The sequence below is a fragment of the Pleuronectes platessa genome, chromosome 20, assembly GCF_947347685.1.
Source record: "Pleuronectes platessa chromosome 20, fPlePla1.1, whole genome shotgun sequence".
In the NCBI taxonomy this organism is placed as follows: domain Eukaryota; kingdom Metazoa; phylum Chordata; class Actinopteri; order Pleuronectiformes; family Pleuronectidae; genus Pleuronectes; species Pleuronectes platessa.
In genome coordinates, this window is record NC_070645.1 from 18,250,014 (window position 1) to 18,263,748 (window position 13,735).

At 41.3% G+C, this 13,735-nt stretch overlaps 1 protein-coding gene across 2 annotated transcripts; it reads right to left on the reverse strand.

Annotated features, from left to right (window-relative positions):
* Window positions 1-1,658: 1,658 nt before the first annotated feature.
* Window positions 1,659-12,532, reverse strand: tfr1b (transferrin receptor 1b). 2 transcript variants are annotated; one of them, XM_053412667.1, is made up of 19 exons: window positions 12,475-12,532; window positions 9,968-10,020; window positions 9,596-9,821; window positions 8,882-9,095; window positions 8,275-8,412; window positions 7,822-7,906; window positions 7,360-7,482; window positions 7,140-7,235; window positions 6,913-7,052; window positions 6,343-6,512; window positions 6,130-6,249; window positions 5,811-5,896; window positions 5,669-5,732; window positions 5,506-5,573; window positions 5,356-5,423; window positions 5,156-5,246; window positions 4,609-4,836; window positions 4,351-4,500; window positions 1,659-4,224 (listed from the first exon to the last, which is right to left on the reverse strand). In XM_053412667.1, exons 2-19 carry the CDS (start codon window positions 9,998-10,000, stop codon window positions 4,012-4,014), a joined length of 2,313 nt encoding a protein of 770 aa, XP_053268642.1. In that variant the 5' UTR covers window positions 10,001-10,020; window positions 12,475-12,532; the 3' UTR covers window positions 1,659-4,011. The 2 variants fall into 2 exon arrangements, with proteins under 2 accessions (XP_053268642.1, XP_053268643.1); XM_053412668.1 differs by having other exon boundaries at window positions 12,489-12,529.
* Between the last annotated feature and the right edge of the window lie 1,203 nt (window positions 12,533-13,735).

Genomic DNA, 13,735 nt, shown 5'->3' on the forward strand with positions numbered 1-13,735 from the left:
TGCATTTAAAGACCAATTGTGTCACAGCAACGCGACTAGACTGTCCCATTTCGGAGGCTCCTCCAGATGAGGCCAACAAATGCCTCCTTCCATCCCTGAGGAACGAAGGCTGCAGTGGGCGGATCCTTCCTGCTCCGACCTCTCCCAGGCTTCATTGTGCTAAGGTGACAAACTGTCTCACTAAGTGGCAGCAACAGGCTTAACTGGGGACAGCAATAAGGAGGAGAGTGTAATCCAGAAATCCTCTGAATGCCAGACTGTCTCATTTAAGTCCAGCCCATGAAGGAGGGAGGTCTCTGTAGTCCATGAAGACTGCGTCCTCCACAGGATGCAGCCGCTTCAAGGAGACACAGCTATGAACCAAACTAAGAAGTAAAAGTACACGTAAGAAAAAATGCTTTAAAAGAACAAATAAAAGCCCATTTGTGAAGAATTAGTTAAGATATCACTTTGTATCCTTATTTTTGAGAGCAAACACAAGGACATATTTGGAGTTATTTTCCTGGCAATGTAAGAATCTTTGACGTGAATTTTAATATTGTTAAAGGAAATTCACAGAATTAAATTCACCTGTTTTAACATCTTGCATGTTTTTGAATGAAGACAAAAACAGAGGGAGAGATAAAAAGAAAAGGAAAAAGTCGGGACAGAGAGAAACAGAGATGTGATGAATGAGAAGAGACTTTAATTGATGGAGCTGCTGCTTCAGTGTAAAGCTTCTTATCTTCAGGTCGACACGTGTCACTGTCAATGTTAAATCTGATTTTCAATATTTACTATTAATTTATTTATCTATTCATCTTATCTGGATTTTTTTTACATGTCGACTCGAGGCTGCAGAGAGAACGAACCCGGGATACAAACCTCTGAAGCCGGGCTCTGCAGCGGGAGGACTCGGTCCTTTCCTCCGGTCGCTCCTCGCTCCGTGTCCCGGTTGTCAGCAGCTGCAGCCCGGCGGAGTCTCCTGCTGTTTATCGGTGGAAACGATGAATTCCACCGGATCCGTTATCTCCGTCTCTTCCGTTAATTCGTGAGGCTGCCGCAGATTAATGAGAGCAACGGTGCGTAACCTCCGTACGTGAATAACAAACAGCGCCCCCGCTCTCCGTGCACCGGAATTACCAAAATAAAGCCACTTCCTGTTTCAGGAGGAGCTGACTTCAGAATAAAAGCACAGATGTAAGGCGTTTCAAGTCGAAGCAATAAAAAAATCATCATTATTATTTTACTATGACATTATTATAACGTTTTTAATCAGATCAATCTGTTAAAATATGCAAAATGATTCATAACAATGTAATTTTATGCTGGTGAGACTTTAAACACCTCAAACTGATGCTTTTATTTTGAAGTAAAAATACATTTTATGGTGGTTATATATTTAAGAATCATATAGCGAAAAATATAGTATAATTTAAAATTAAACTTAAGTTAAATACAGTGGTTTAAAATATATATCAGTATATCTTTTTATGAATCATATCGAGACATATTGTATTATGCATGTATATATTATTAGAAATATCTGATTGTGAAATATATATATTTTTTGTATTTTGTTGAGTAATATGTGTATCAGTTTTAAGTATACATTATTACATATATTTGAAAGGCAGGCCACAGGAAGCATAACACTGAACTGAGACACATACACATGATGCTAGGCAAGAGGATTTATTTCTATTCTCTGCAGAACGAGGGAATCACAGAAACATTATTGCAAAATGGTTTAAGTGCAGGAACTGAAAAGGTTCAGATACAGTTTTACTTTTAGCAACACAGTGAAATCCAGTTTCTGAACTCTACATTTTCTTTCTGATTGTTGTAACCAAAGTCCCAAAGGAAAACAGTTACAAGCACGATGAAGCACAGGGATGTTGTTGGGTAAGTGTAACTAAATAAAGCAGATTGTAAATATAGTTCATATTCAGGGTTTATACACTTCTTCTAAAAGCTCCATCCACTTTAGCAGGTTTTCATTTTGAAGCTAATACGTAACATTTAAGTTTTTTGGAATATCAGTTATAGAATATGTTCTATTTCTTTTTATTCTAGGGAAAACACTGATTGTCCAACCTTTATAGAAAGAAAGTGTTAAATAGAGTAACAACAGCCCCTTACTGTGTGTATCAGTAGAAACAGAACAAGTTGGTCGAACTTTAATTTGAAGGAAAGTTTAGTCAGGTTTGTAATTTGGTTCAGGTCGGTTGAGCTTCACCTCAGTAAAGAAACACAGTAACATGCAGGTTAAGTGGAAGCATGGATTTAAAAACCACATGCAGAGACAGTTATGTTTTATCTGTGGTCATTTTAAAGTCACAAACACAAAGCGAGAGAACTAGACTGTCAGAGCAGGTATGTTGCAGACTATACTTTGCTATAGTACCATGATATATCATATTATACGCTATAATATTCTACTGTGCTGAGCTGCTTGATTACAAAACATAACAAAAGTCTGAAGCCCCGTTCATGGTGCTTTCCTTTCTTTAACAGGGAAGTGGTGTGATGCTTCCTCCTTCTATCAGTGGAGCAAGATACTGGTATTCTTCTCTTCTGGGCCTTAACTTGAGCTTTGATTGGTTTGATTTCATGTCTGGTATCATTTAAGTTAAGCCAAATTCCCTTTTGGATTCACTGGATTGAATTATGGCTAAGAGAAGTTAAAAGTTTCACTTAAATTCATACCTAAGTATCTTTTCCTCCCACTTCAGCTCTTCAGTGCCCCCATGTGGAGGCTTGTGGCTTTGTCCTGACTGGCATATATGTGTCATTCTAATCAGTTACATTACAGAGCAGTAAATTAATCGAGCTCCCTCTGTTGTTTGAATCCTGTCAGAATGGGGCACATCAGGTTCTGTTGTGTTAAGATCATATTAGCATCAGATATGAAAGCACAAGCAAATAAAGAAATCAGAAGCATGTGCACTCTGGGGGTCCGGGGGACTGCATCACACACGTACACACACACACCCCAAATAAAAACAAATAAATATGTAAAAAATAAAACTCTGGGAAACACTGTCCCCGACAAGTTGTTCCACCCTTGAAGTGAAATATGAGAGACGCTGCTCCCGATAAATACACATGTACTGTCAAACACACACACACACACTGGTAGACAAAAACTACCATCACTGCTTGTCATTATGGAAGACCCTGCTTCCGATAATGGGAATAAATTATGGAAGGCACTGCTCCCGATAACATCACGATATCATTAAGTGCTCTAAAGTCAACATAAATGGCTTCCTCGAAAAAAGTTCAGTTAAACAAGGCTCAAGAGAAAAGCGTATTCCGTCTACGGGCTTGTGGCATATAAATAAATATGTCCTTATATCGAGATATTTTCTTTTCTGGCCTTAGTTTCTCTCTTTTTGAAGATGTTTGGATGACAGAGCAAAGTGCCATAGATATATATTTTTTTAAACTACTATTTCAATGGTGCACCAGTTTTGGACAAAAGAAACAAAGGCCAAAAAAGAAAAAGCCGAACTTTACCCGGGGCTCCACTTTGTCAGCAACAGCCGAGGAGTCGTTGGTGTAGCAGATGCTGCCGTAGAATCCGACAGTATAACCGTCATAATTATGGAAGGCACTGCTTCCGATAACGTCGTATAAAAAGACAAACGATAACTTTATAGTGGGCACTGCCACTGATAAATAAAACTAAAGCATAAATAAGATTTCTCCGTGTTTACAGGTCACAGCTAAAATGCTCGTACAAGTGCGATGTGATTGGGGGTGGGGCGGGGGGGGGGGGGTTCAGGAGCTTTTGATTTCTAAAAAAGGTATTTGGTTCAATACTTTTTTTTTTTTTTTTATACTTCGGTCTCCTCCTGGATCTTCATTAAATATAAGCATGTATTTAAAGAGCAGGACCTCTGATTGACAGCCTGAGCTCGATGTGCTGATACTGCAGCTCCTTCCTCCGCTCTACCTGAAAGTTCATTTCCACCACACACACAGTCACACACACGCACCCACACTTGCATCTCCGCACCCTCCTCTTCAGATCGTTTCGTGGATGTCCCAGATGTCATTCACCATGGCGTGAGCACAGCCCTGCAGGCTCCAGGTGGCGAGGGCCAGCTGGACGCGGAGCTGCTTCATGTCCGTGGCCTCGGCGATGGACGCCAGCGTGTGGGGGCCGCGGCCCAGCAGGAGGTGGCGGAAGGGAGTCTCCGTAGGGGACACGTACGGAGAGAGGAGGTTTCGCTCGACCTAGAACGACACAAGAAGATCAGAACACACGTGTGAGATGCTAAGAAATGCAACGATTTAGGAATGATGCTTGATTAGCTTGTAACTCGTGAACATGCAGGTGAAAACACAGCGGAGGCGTCTGACCCTCATGATCCTGTCGTTGATGGTCCGGCAGCTCTTCTGGTTTTCTAGGTCACTGTTTTCAATGGTCCTGCCGATGCTCTCTGCAGCCCTCTTCAAGGAGCCTCGTGCGCTGCTCAGCCAGGTGCTGCTCACGCCCTTCAGCTGACCGGACTGCAACGGAAAACAAATACAACTCAATATCAATAACAGTCAGATCACCACTCACTGAATAAGCCCCTCCCAGATAAACCCGTGCTTCGTATAAAATCCCACACGGACCTGTACGAGCTGGTTGATGCGTTTGTAGACCGGCATCACAGCCACATCCACCACGTCGGTGTATCGGGTCACGTCCAGACTGAGCAGGTGGTTGTGGACCAGTCGCAGGGCCATGAGGCCGGCGAACTGGGCCGCCGCCGCCGTCGTCTCACTGGTGTGGTGGTTGGTCTGGTAGTTGAGGTGATCCATGTTGTCCAGGTTGGTGCCGTAGTAAGAGTAGGACTCGGTCTTTGGACACAAACATAGACAGACACACAAATAACTATAGGAACCAACTCGATGTGAGAAAACAGCAAACACACACTGTCAGGTCATTTATTATTAAAGTGCACTTTACTTGTAGTTACATTATGTCTGTGGAGAATCACACGTGACCAACTAAACTGAGAATTTGTGTTTTATCACAAAAATGGGATGAGAACAGCAGATCGATGTCTAAAGAAACATATGAATCCATATTATGGTGATGATTGTCTGATCCTTTGTTAAAGTCTTTATTGAATCTTCTTTTTCTTTACATGTATAAAGAGTCAAATGAAGAACTCACATTGGGAGAGGTGAAGTGGAAAGACACAGCAGGGATTCCAGAGAAAGCCACGAAGGTGTAGGCGGGGTCGTCCACTGACAGCGGCTTCAGTCTGGTCACATGATGATGGGAAGTTATCGTCCGAATATCATTTAGAGAATTTAATTTCTTAAGACTAAAAACCAATAAAACTAAATTTAAAAACTGGTTTTCCTCCTTACGTGTTTCCCTCCCAGTTGCTTTGTCCCATCATGTCGTACAGGGTTCCAGAGCTGCTTGGACTCTTCACCTGTGGGCACATTACACTCAGTATAAACTCCACCTGTGTTTTAATGGAGGAGCAGAGTGACCCTGCTGTGACGTGTCCTCACCCTTTTCATCGTGTTCTCAACGAGGCTGTGGAGCAGCGGACTAGCTGAGGCCGTGAAGCTGCCTCGACCTTGAGGAAAGAAAAAAACACGCTGTTCACTCCCATCTTTACTATTTGAATCCTGAGATATAAAGTCATCACATTACCGTGTGTGGTGAACTTACCCATCACTATTCCATCCAGGCTAATGTAGGTGAAAACACTTTTGTCAATGGAAGACATATAACCCTAAAAAACAAAACAAAAATGTGTGAAACAAGAAATTTGAACAGTACACATTTTCTTTAAAAGACTTGTAGTTCTTACCTCCAACCACTCGGTGGCACCAACATTTCCGTACTCTCCAGCGCTCCAACTCGCAAACACGATGCTTCTCCTCGGCCTGAATCTTTCTACAGAATGAATTATAACGTTAATATCATGCATAGTGATAATCGTCAGCCCATATCACCAAGATCTCATCAATATCCTTGTCTATCAAGTTCTGATCTCCGTCAACTTCTTCTTTAACGTGCATGGATCCTCTTTTATATCATTAGGTATTTATATTATTTTAGATTTTCACCAGTGGGCTGTCAGGAGAAACTCTTTATCACATGACTAAGGAGAGAGTTATATTTGTTACCATTTTTCACCATCTCCTTCACCGCCTTGGCCAGCTCCATCAGTACAGACGTGCCGACAGCTGCTCGGGCATAGCCGCTCCCCCAGGCGTCTCTCTGAGCTCCCAGGACCACGTAGCGATCTGTCCACAGCAAAATCAACACACGCATTGAAAACAAATAAATCTAATCCCTCAGCAGATGATCGGAGTTGAACATGTGTCTTTCTACTCTACCAGGATCGATGAATCCTTTGATGACTCCGAACACGTTGCGGATCTTCGTGTTGACCAGCACGTTGTTCACTTCCACGGTGACGTTCTGGATGCCTCCCAGTCGGTAAGACACAGAGTCGAAGCCGCCTTTGAAACCGCTAATGGCATCCGCCTCAGGGCCGCCGATATTCCTAGAGAGGAGGACAAAGACAGACGAGTGAGGGACAGACAGTCCACAGCTGGAGCTTTGAAATGCAAAGGAAAACTAAGACTGAAACCTTTCAGAAACTATTTAACTACTTAAGATAGATCATGTATAAACAAGACAGGGTTTATCAGGTGTTTTAATTGACAGTTTTTGTAAATATTAATTAATATATTATATTAATTTCCCTCGGGATTAATAAAGTATCCATCTATCTATCTATCTATCTATCTATCTATCTATCTATCTATCTATCCAAATACTCAACTACTAAAGTACAGATGAATATGTCAAGAGCAAATTTGAGCCTGATTTTCTGATGAACACTGATCCAGAGACTTTTTAAGACTCAGTCAAATGACTACTTGGAGTCTGTGTGTCCTTACTGGAGAAGCCTAGTGGACATGTTGGCGGTGATGGTCTGGGCTGGGATCTTGGGGAGGCCAGAGGACTGAGTCGGGGGGAACTGGGTGTGGTTGAAGGAGGGGAATCCCGGCGTGTACGGGTCGCCTGAACCCAGATGGACCTGAAGGGAACATGAAAACCAAAAAGTTTGATAAAAACGACTTTACTGGTTTTTAAAATGTAATCCAATGTGTGTTTACAAACGTACATGTCCATAAAGATCTGTGTCCGCTTGATAATTGTAATCTTGAGAGTCGGGGTAGATTAGAACAGCAGCGGCTCCTTTTCTTTCAGCATTATCCACCTGATGAAACATAATCAATAACAATAGACACATAAAAAAAAACAAGCCAAGCTCAAGTTTCCCAGAATCCTGGAAGTCCGTGCAACTGATATGAGACACAAGAGAACCTGAAATGATCTGGTACCTGCTCTGCAAACGTGATCTTTCCTCTGCGGAGCAGCAGGACGCTGTCTTTCAGCTCAACGCTCTTCTTCTGCAGAACATCCAGGTCCTCCTGACGACCGTAGTTTCCATAAACCAGTTTACCCTTTGTGCAAACAAGTCAAAACAAGCCGTTACATTCAGCATACGATTGTATTTTTATACAAACTTAAACTTAAAGTTCTAAAAAGACAAAAAAGGAGCATAAAAATCATTTACATGCAGTTTAAAAAGTTAAGATTAAAGAGGGGCTTGTTGTTTATGGTATATAAGTATTTAAGTTATCTCCAGCACAAAAGGACTTGTATATCTAATTAAAACAGAACCAGCTATTGGAGAGGCTTTAAATCAGATGACACAAGGATGTTGTGGTATTAGAACTACAGTTATAGTAAATAAGCTATTTTATTAAACTTCTGACTTTAAACCTGTCTTGTTGACCCACCTGAACTGTCCCTGTCTTGCTGTAGGCCAGATACCCGGCAGGTTCAAAGACATCCGACCCAAAGAGGACACGGTTTGGACGTGTGCTGTCGATAAGAAGATGAGAGCTTGTTACTACATCATTCTCCGTGTGGACGGGACACTTCATATGTAGGGGGCGGGGCAAGGGAGAGGAATTGGGACTGGTCCTTAGACTTGGTTTTAATATCAACTATTAATAATGATAAAATGTCTGCCAGCACTGACAGCATGGAATCTGGAAACAGCTACTGAGTGTAATAAAAACTTAAATAACTCAGTAATACTGACTCTGAGACAGTCATGTGAGAAGAAAAGATGACTAACTTCCAGAATTAAAGAAACTCAATTGGGACTTCCCTTTTGATCTTGAATTACAGCGCCCCCAACAGGCCAACAAGAATCAACTCATACATCAGATTTGAGTTGTACCAACCTGTCCGGCGTCTGCAGCTGGACGTAGTGGACGTCCGTCCACGGGAACATGTTCAGCTGCTCAAATTCCTCAGAGATGTGGATCGCCAGAGCTGCATCCTCCACACTTCCTGCCGAACGTCTGGGCCGATCAAAGTCCCTGTGAAAGAACATCAATCACATTTCCTCCTCAACTTTGACTCACTTCAGTTCTCAGAAATGTCTCGGGTGCAGTTTAATCTCTTCGGAGAAAAGGCCCACGGATGACTGGTGAGTTCTTAGTAGACATAACGTGCTTTGTTTCCAGTAAATAATGGAGAAAAGTTTCAAAATGAAAAAGGACGCCGAGCTGATTTCAAGGCTTTGGGAAACAATGGTGCTATTCAACTCTGATGACCAGATTGTTGTCGGAAGACGGAAGACGTCTGATTTGCAGACAGTTTGGTGTCAAAGCAGATTTTAACAGAATCTAGTGAGTTTATAAAGTTGTTTTTTTTAAATGGCCAAGCCTCAGAAGAAAGGAAGTCTTTGTTTTTTGATTTTTTAAATTTTGGTAAATTGATTTGTTTGATGGTCGACCGTGTGCATGGTGAGGTTTCTTCGTTTCCAGCTCCACGTGTGTTCTCTACCTCAGACTCTCGTCGAAGGCCTGGCTGCTGAGTTTCTGCGTCAGAAGTCGGGCGATGTCTTTCCACTGCAGCGGCAAATCTGGAGCTGGTACAAAAGGGGGCGGTGTCACTGGTACAAAACGGGGCGGGGTCACTGGCACTGGACTTACTGTGGTCCCCGGCTCCGTGTTCGGTGGCTCCACTTTACGGTGGCTGATGTTACCAATCAGGTAACCTGAAAGAGAACCAGTGACAGGAACTGATTTAAAATGGGACCAGATCAACACATCGGCTGGTTTGAAATTACAGAAAAAGTTGAACTATGCATAGCTACTTTACCAATCCCACTTTATTACGTTATAAATCATGTATCGTCATTTAATCTGCTCTTTGCCTGGTTTATCTTTTATATCTTGTCTTCGTGCCTATTTTATGTTTCAAGTACAGCACTTGTCACATTCTTGTCCAATAGGGTTTTACAGATAAAGTAGAAACTTGCCTCACGTCGAGGGAGAAGACGTTTTACAGATGTATGTAAAAAGTTTGGCAACACATGCAGCAACATCCTCTTTCATAAGAGGGTGAAGATTCTGTTCATCTCATATTCATTTGTTTCCCTTATGACAGTTTATTTAATTTCTTTTGGACTGTTGGTCGAACAAATCAAAAAGATAAAGATGCTTTATAGTGATGTGCATAAAAATAACAGATAAACTAATCACTGCAGCGACCTACCAGTTACAAATATCAGCAGGGTTGCCAGGGCCATGAAGTAAATATGACGCCGGCTCTGACGTGGTGGTGCCGGCCTAAAGCTCGGAGAGCCGCCGTCCTGGCCCACGACCTCCGTGGTGACCTCCGTGGTGTCATCTGCGTCGCCGTCGGACAGTTTCACCTCGACGTGTCTTTCTCCGTCCTCCGCCGGCTGCAGGGTGAACCTGCTGTAGCGCTCGCTTTTAATCTGAGGAGAGACAAAACAAAGACGAGGGAAGATAAGAGGGTTATTAAAAAGGAATGTGGCGCTGACGGAGAAAGCATTTTGTGTAAAGTTAAAGCTTAAGCTCACGATAAAGTAAAAATACAAAAATGTAGATGTCAAACACTCACCAGGTTGTTGAAGGTGGACCTCACTCGATCCATCGCTGCTGCTGTTTCCGTTCCTAAAGACAGAAAGTGAAAGAGCGGCTCGATGAGGTTGTTTGAGCGGCAAATGTGGAGGGAGAATCGTTGCAAAAGGAAACAGAGAGGGTGAGGAGGTGTGTGGGGGGGGGGGGGGGGGCAGGAGGAGGGAGGAGGTGTTATAGGTGGTTTAGGTTCAGAACAGAGCAGCTTTCTGTGAGCTCTGCAGGGCGGAGAATGTTTTCTATATAAACATTTTCCTGTTTCCTGAGGCATAAACATAGACTGGGGCTTTTAGAAGTTGTATTTTATATACACAACATATACTGTACATGTTTCACAAACAAAATATATCTGCAACTTGTCAGATATCTACTTCTATTATATACGATATCAGATGAATCGATAGTTAAAATGAATTGACAGCTACAGCCCTTAACAGATCCATGGATACATTTTGTATTTATCTGTACTCCTCTGTATTTGGTTCTCTGTGTCATTTGAGGCCATGTTTCTGTACGCGGGTTGAATTCAGGTTATTTACAATAAACAATAGTTCCCTGTCTGTCTGTGATAACTGTGACCTTCCTGATAAACTTGATACCACAACAACCAGCAGCTTCTCTATGTCTCAGTGGGACGGAGGTAACTGGCTGTTAACCTTATATTACCCGATTGTAGCTTCTATTATTTGTATGGATGTTAAAAGCTTAAATTTCTGTGACACATTTAGTGTCTTATTCTTTTAAACTTTTATGACTGCATGTGTTTTTATGAAATTTTTTAGTGTTTCCACATGTTTTTTTATTTGTGAAGCACTAAGTAACTTTGCTTTGAGAAGTGATGTATAAATAAAGATATTAATATAATATTTCCCCTGCTTTTCACCATGAAAGTTCACTGTCGTCATTATTCTGGACAATTTATGAACCAAACCATGAGCTGAAAACTATTAAAGAGACATTTAATCAGTCGTGAACGTTTCCAACGACATTGAGGTCTCATGTTCTCGTTGTGACATGCAAAAACTGGTTTGTCCTCTTCACACAGACACTCAGAGATCACCAGACAGCTCTTCCCTGATAAACTCGACCTTCACGACACTACATTGTTTTTGTGTTTCATTGATAAACCTGTCAGCTGCAGACTTCTCCGCGGAGTCAGAGCTGAAGGGGGACGTGTCCACTCCACATAGGGACTACTGTTACTCTTCTGCTTCCTCCTATACTGTGGGTGGAGACTGACAGAAAATGCACCGAGCCGACCAGTCCAACACGTTCTTATCACTGAGACTGAGCAGGAAACAGAAATTTATTCGTCTTTCCTTGAAAGATAACAAATCTGCAGATGTGTGTGTTGATATGACATCTTGTGCTACGTGCTGGTGGGAGGTCCAGGGTTTGGTGAGGTGTTCTTATTCAAGCGCTCACATTAAAACCACTAGTCCAGCTTTAGTCCCCTGTTCTCAGCTGCTGTCCAACCGAACCCATTCACGTTTTTAATCTTTAATATGATTTCTATGACAGGAATGTTACATTAGAGCCTCAGACTGACCACCTCACAGCTGCAGAGCTACAAAGACGGGCGGGGTATCGATTACATCCTGACGATGAACGTGCATTATTCCCAGCTCTGCCCTGACTGTTGGGTTTGTTTCGTGGAGCTGACACAGGATATGAACACTCCCTTATAGTTTCAATAGCCTGGGATTCATTCATTATAACCGGCAAAGATACAGCATCAGTGGCAATAGTCAACTCCCATAGTTGTACACTAATAAAAGAGTTTCTGTGGATATATGAGCTGCATTTAATGTTTTCTTTAAGTATAGAATAATCTGGTGAAACAGTGAAAACAGCAATATGTGATGAATTAACTCTAGTTAGCTCATCAACTCTATTGTCAGTTAATTAACTGAATGATAATTACTCTATTTGCTTCAACTCAATACATATCTTGAGCTTTAATAATCATGTTGAAGGAAAAATGTTTCTTTCAAATATCACATTTTGTACAGATATAAAAATAGATAGATAGATAGATAGATAGATAGATAGATAGATAGATACAGTAGATGGATAGAAAGAAAGACAGATAGATAGGTAGATAGATAGATAGATAAATAGATAGATAGATAGATAGATAGATAGATAGATAAATGGATAAATGGATGAATATATATATAGTTAGATAGATAGATAGATAGATAGATAGAGAGATGTGATTTCTCCTGTCACACTATTTTACATCTTTGACATCTGATATCATTATTCGCTTGAAGTATATTTAAGAGTCATTATATTTCTACATATTAAATATGTCTTCCTTTGGAATAAACGGACATTTGAAACGGAATCAATCGAGTGGAATCATGTCTGGAAAGTGTCGACGCGTCATTCGCAGCATCGCGTTTCTCCATTTTAAGCTCAGAGAAAAGAACAGATTTAAAGAAGACAGGAAACCAAAGATATAAACGTATAAATGAATAAACGTACAGATTAATAAATACCTTCTGCAGCAGGTCGGTCCGTCCAGCGGCTCCGCTTCCTTATATGATCACTTCCGCTTCCTGGGATGTCGTCACCACATTAACACCGGCTGCACGGGCGGATTAACTCATTTGTAGGCCCGGGACAAAAATAGCCCCCCCTCCTCACCCCCCACCTCTGTTACTATCAGTCGAACAAAGTAACAGTTTATTACATTACATGTGTACATTCAGTATAGATTGAAATTATACGATATCATCTTTTATGATAGCATTTATAACCTAACTAGTGATTCCTTTATTTAAATTGCACCTATACCTTATTCAAGCATATTATCCTAACAGACACATTACATTTTCTCATTTGCAACACTTTGTTTTATTCTATTTAAAACAGTATTAAATGCATACATCCATTTATTAGTATATGGGCTCAGTGTTGATATACAATATACAAGGGTGGTTACAGATTTTAATACTATCTACTCTTTCTTCACTCTATATTTGAATGCTGCCTAATAGTGCGATATTTGCCTTATATATTATATTTGTGGTCATGAGCCTCATGTTATCATTGAGAGGTGTACAGCTGGGACGTTGATTTATTGAACCTCATGTCTGTACAGGATCCCACAGTTCACACTCTGCACATCAGCACAAAATCTGAGCTATAAAATCTGAGGAACTGTCTTCAGAAGTCTTGGATAAAACTGCGATGGACGAGGCATATATCACTGTAAGAGAATGAAACCATATCTAAAGCTTTGACTGTTTCCTGGAGAAGAGAAAACGTCAAAAATGTGAAATGGAAGGAAGGCAACGCGGTCCTGGGTCAGGGAGGTTATTTGCAGCATCATTAGCGAGTGAGGCATGTGGAAAAATACATCTAAAATAGATTCTGGTGTGAAGTCCTGTGGCTGCAGACAGACATGACAATGTGTTTTTGGATCGTTGTTTCAGTGACAGTGGTAATTACTGCTCCGGGTTCAAAATTGAAACAGAGAAATTCTTTTATTGGCCAAGAAAATGGACCGGACTGAATATTGTTAATAGAGCAAATCACTTTTCAAGGTCTAACATGTGATCAAGAAAAAGATATACATGAGAAAAGAAAGATTTCACTTGACTTTAATCCAGGTGTACAGATTCTATCAGGCAACAATTGTGGGTGAGAGCGGAACGGAGGTGCTAGAACTAGAGTTTGCACCACTGAGACTTCTCACTATGTGCATCTGCGCCTGTGTGTGGCGTCTGTTCCCACTTGAACA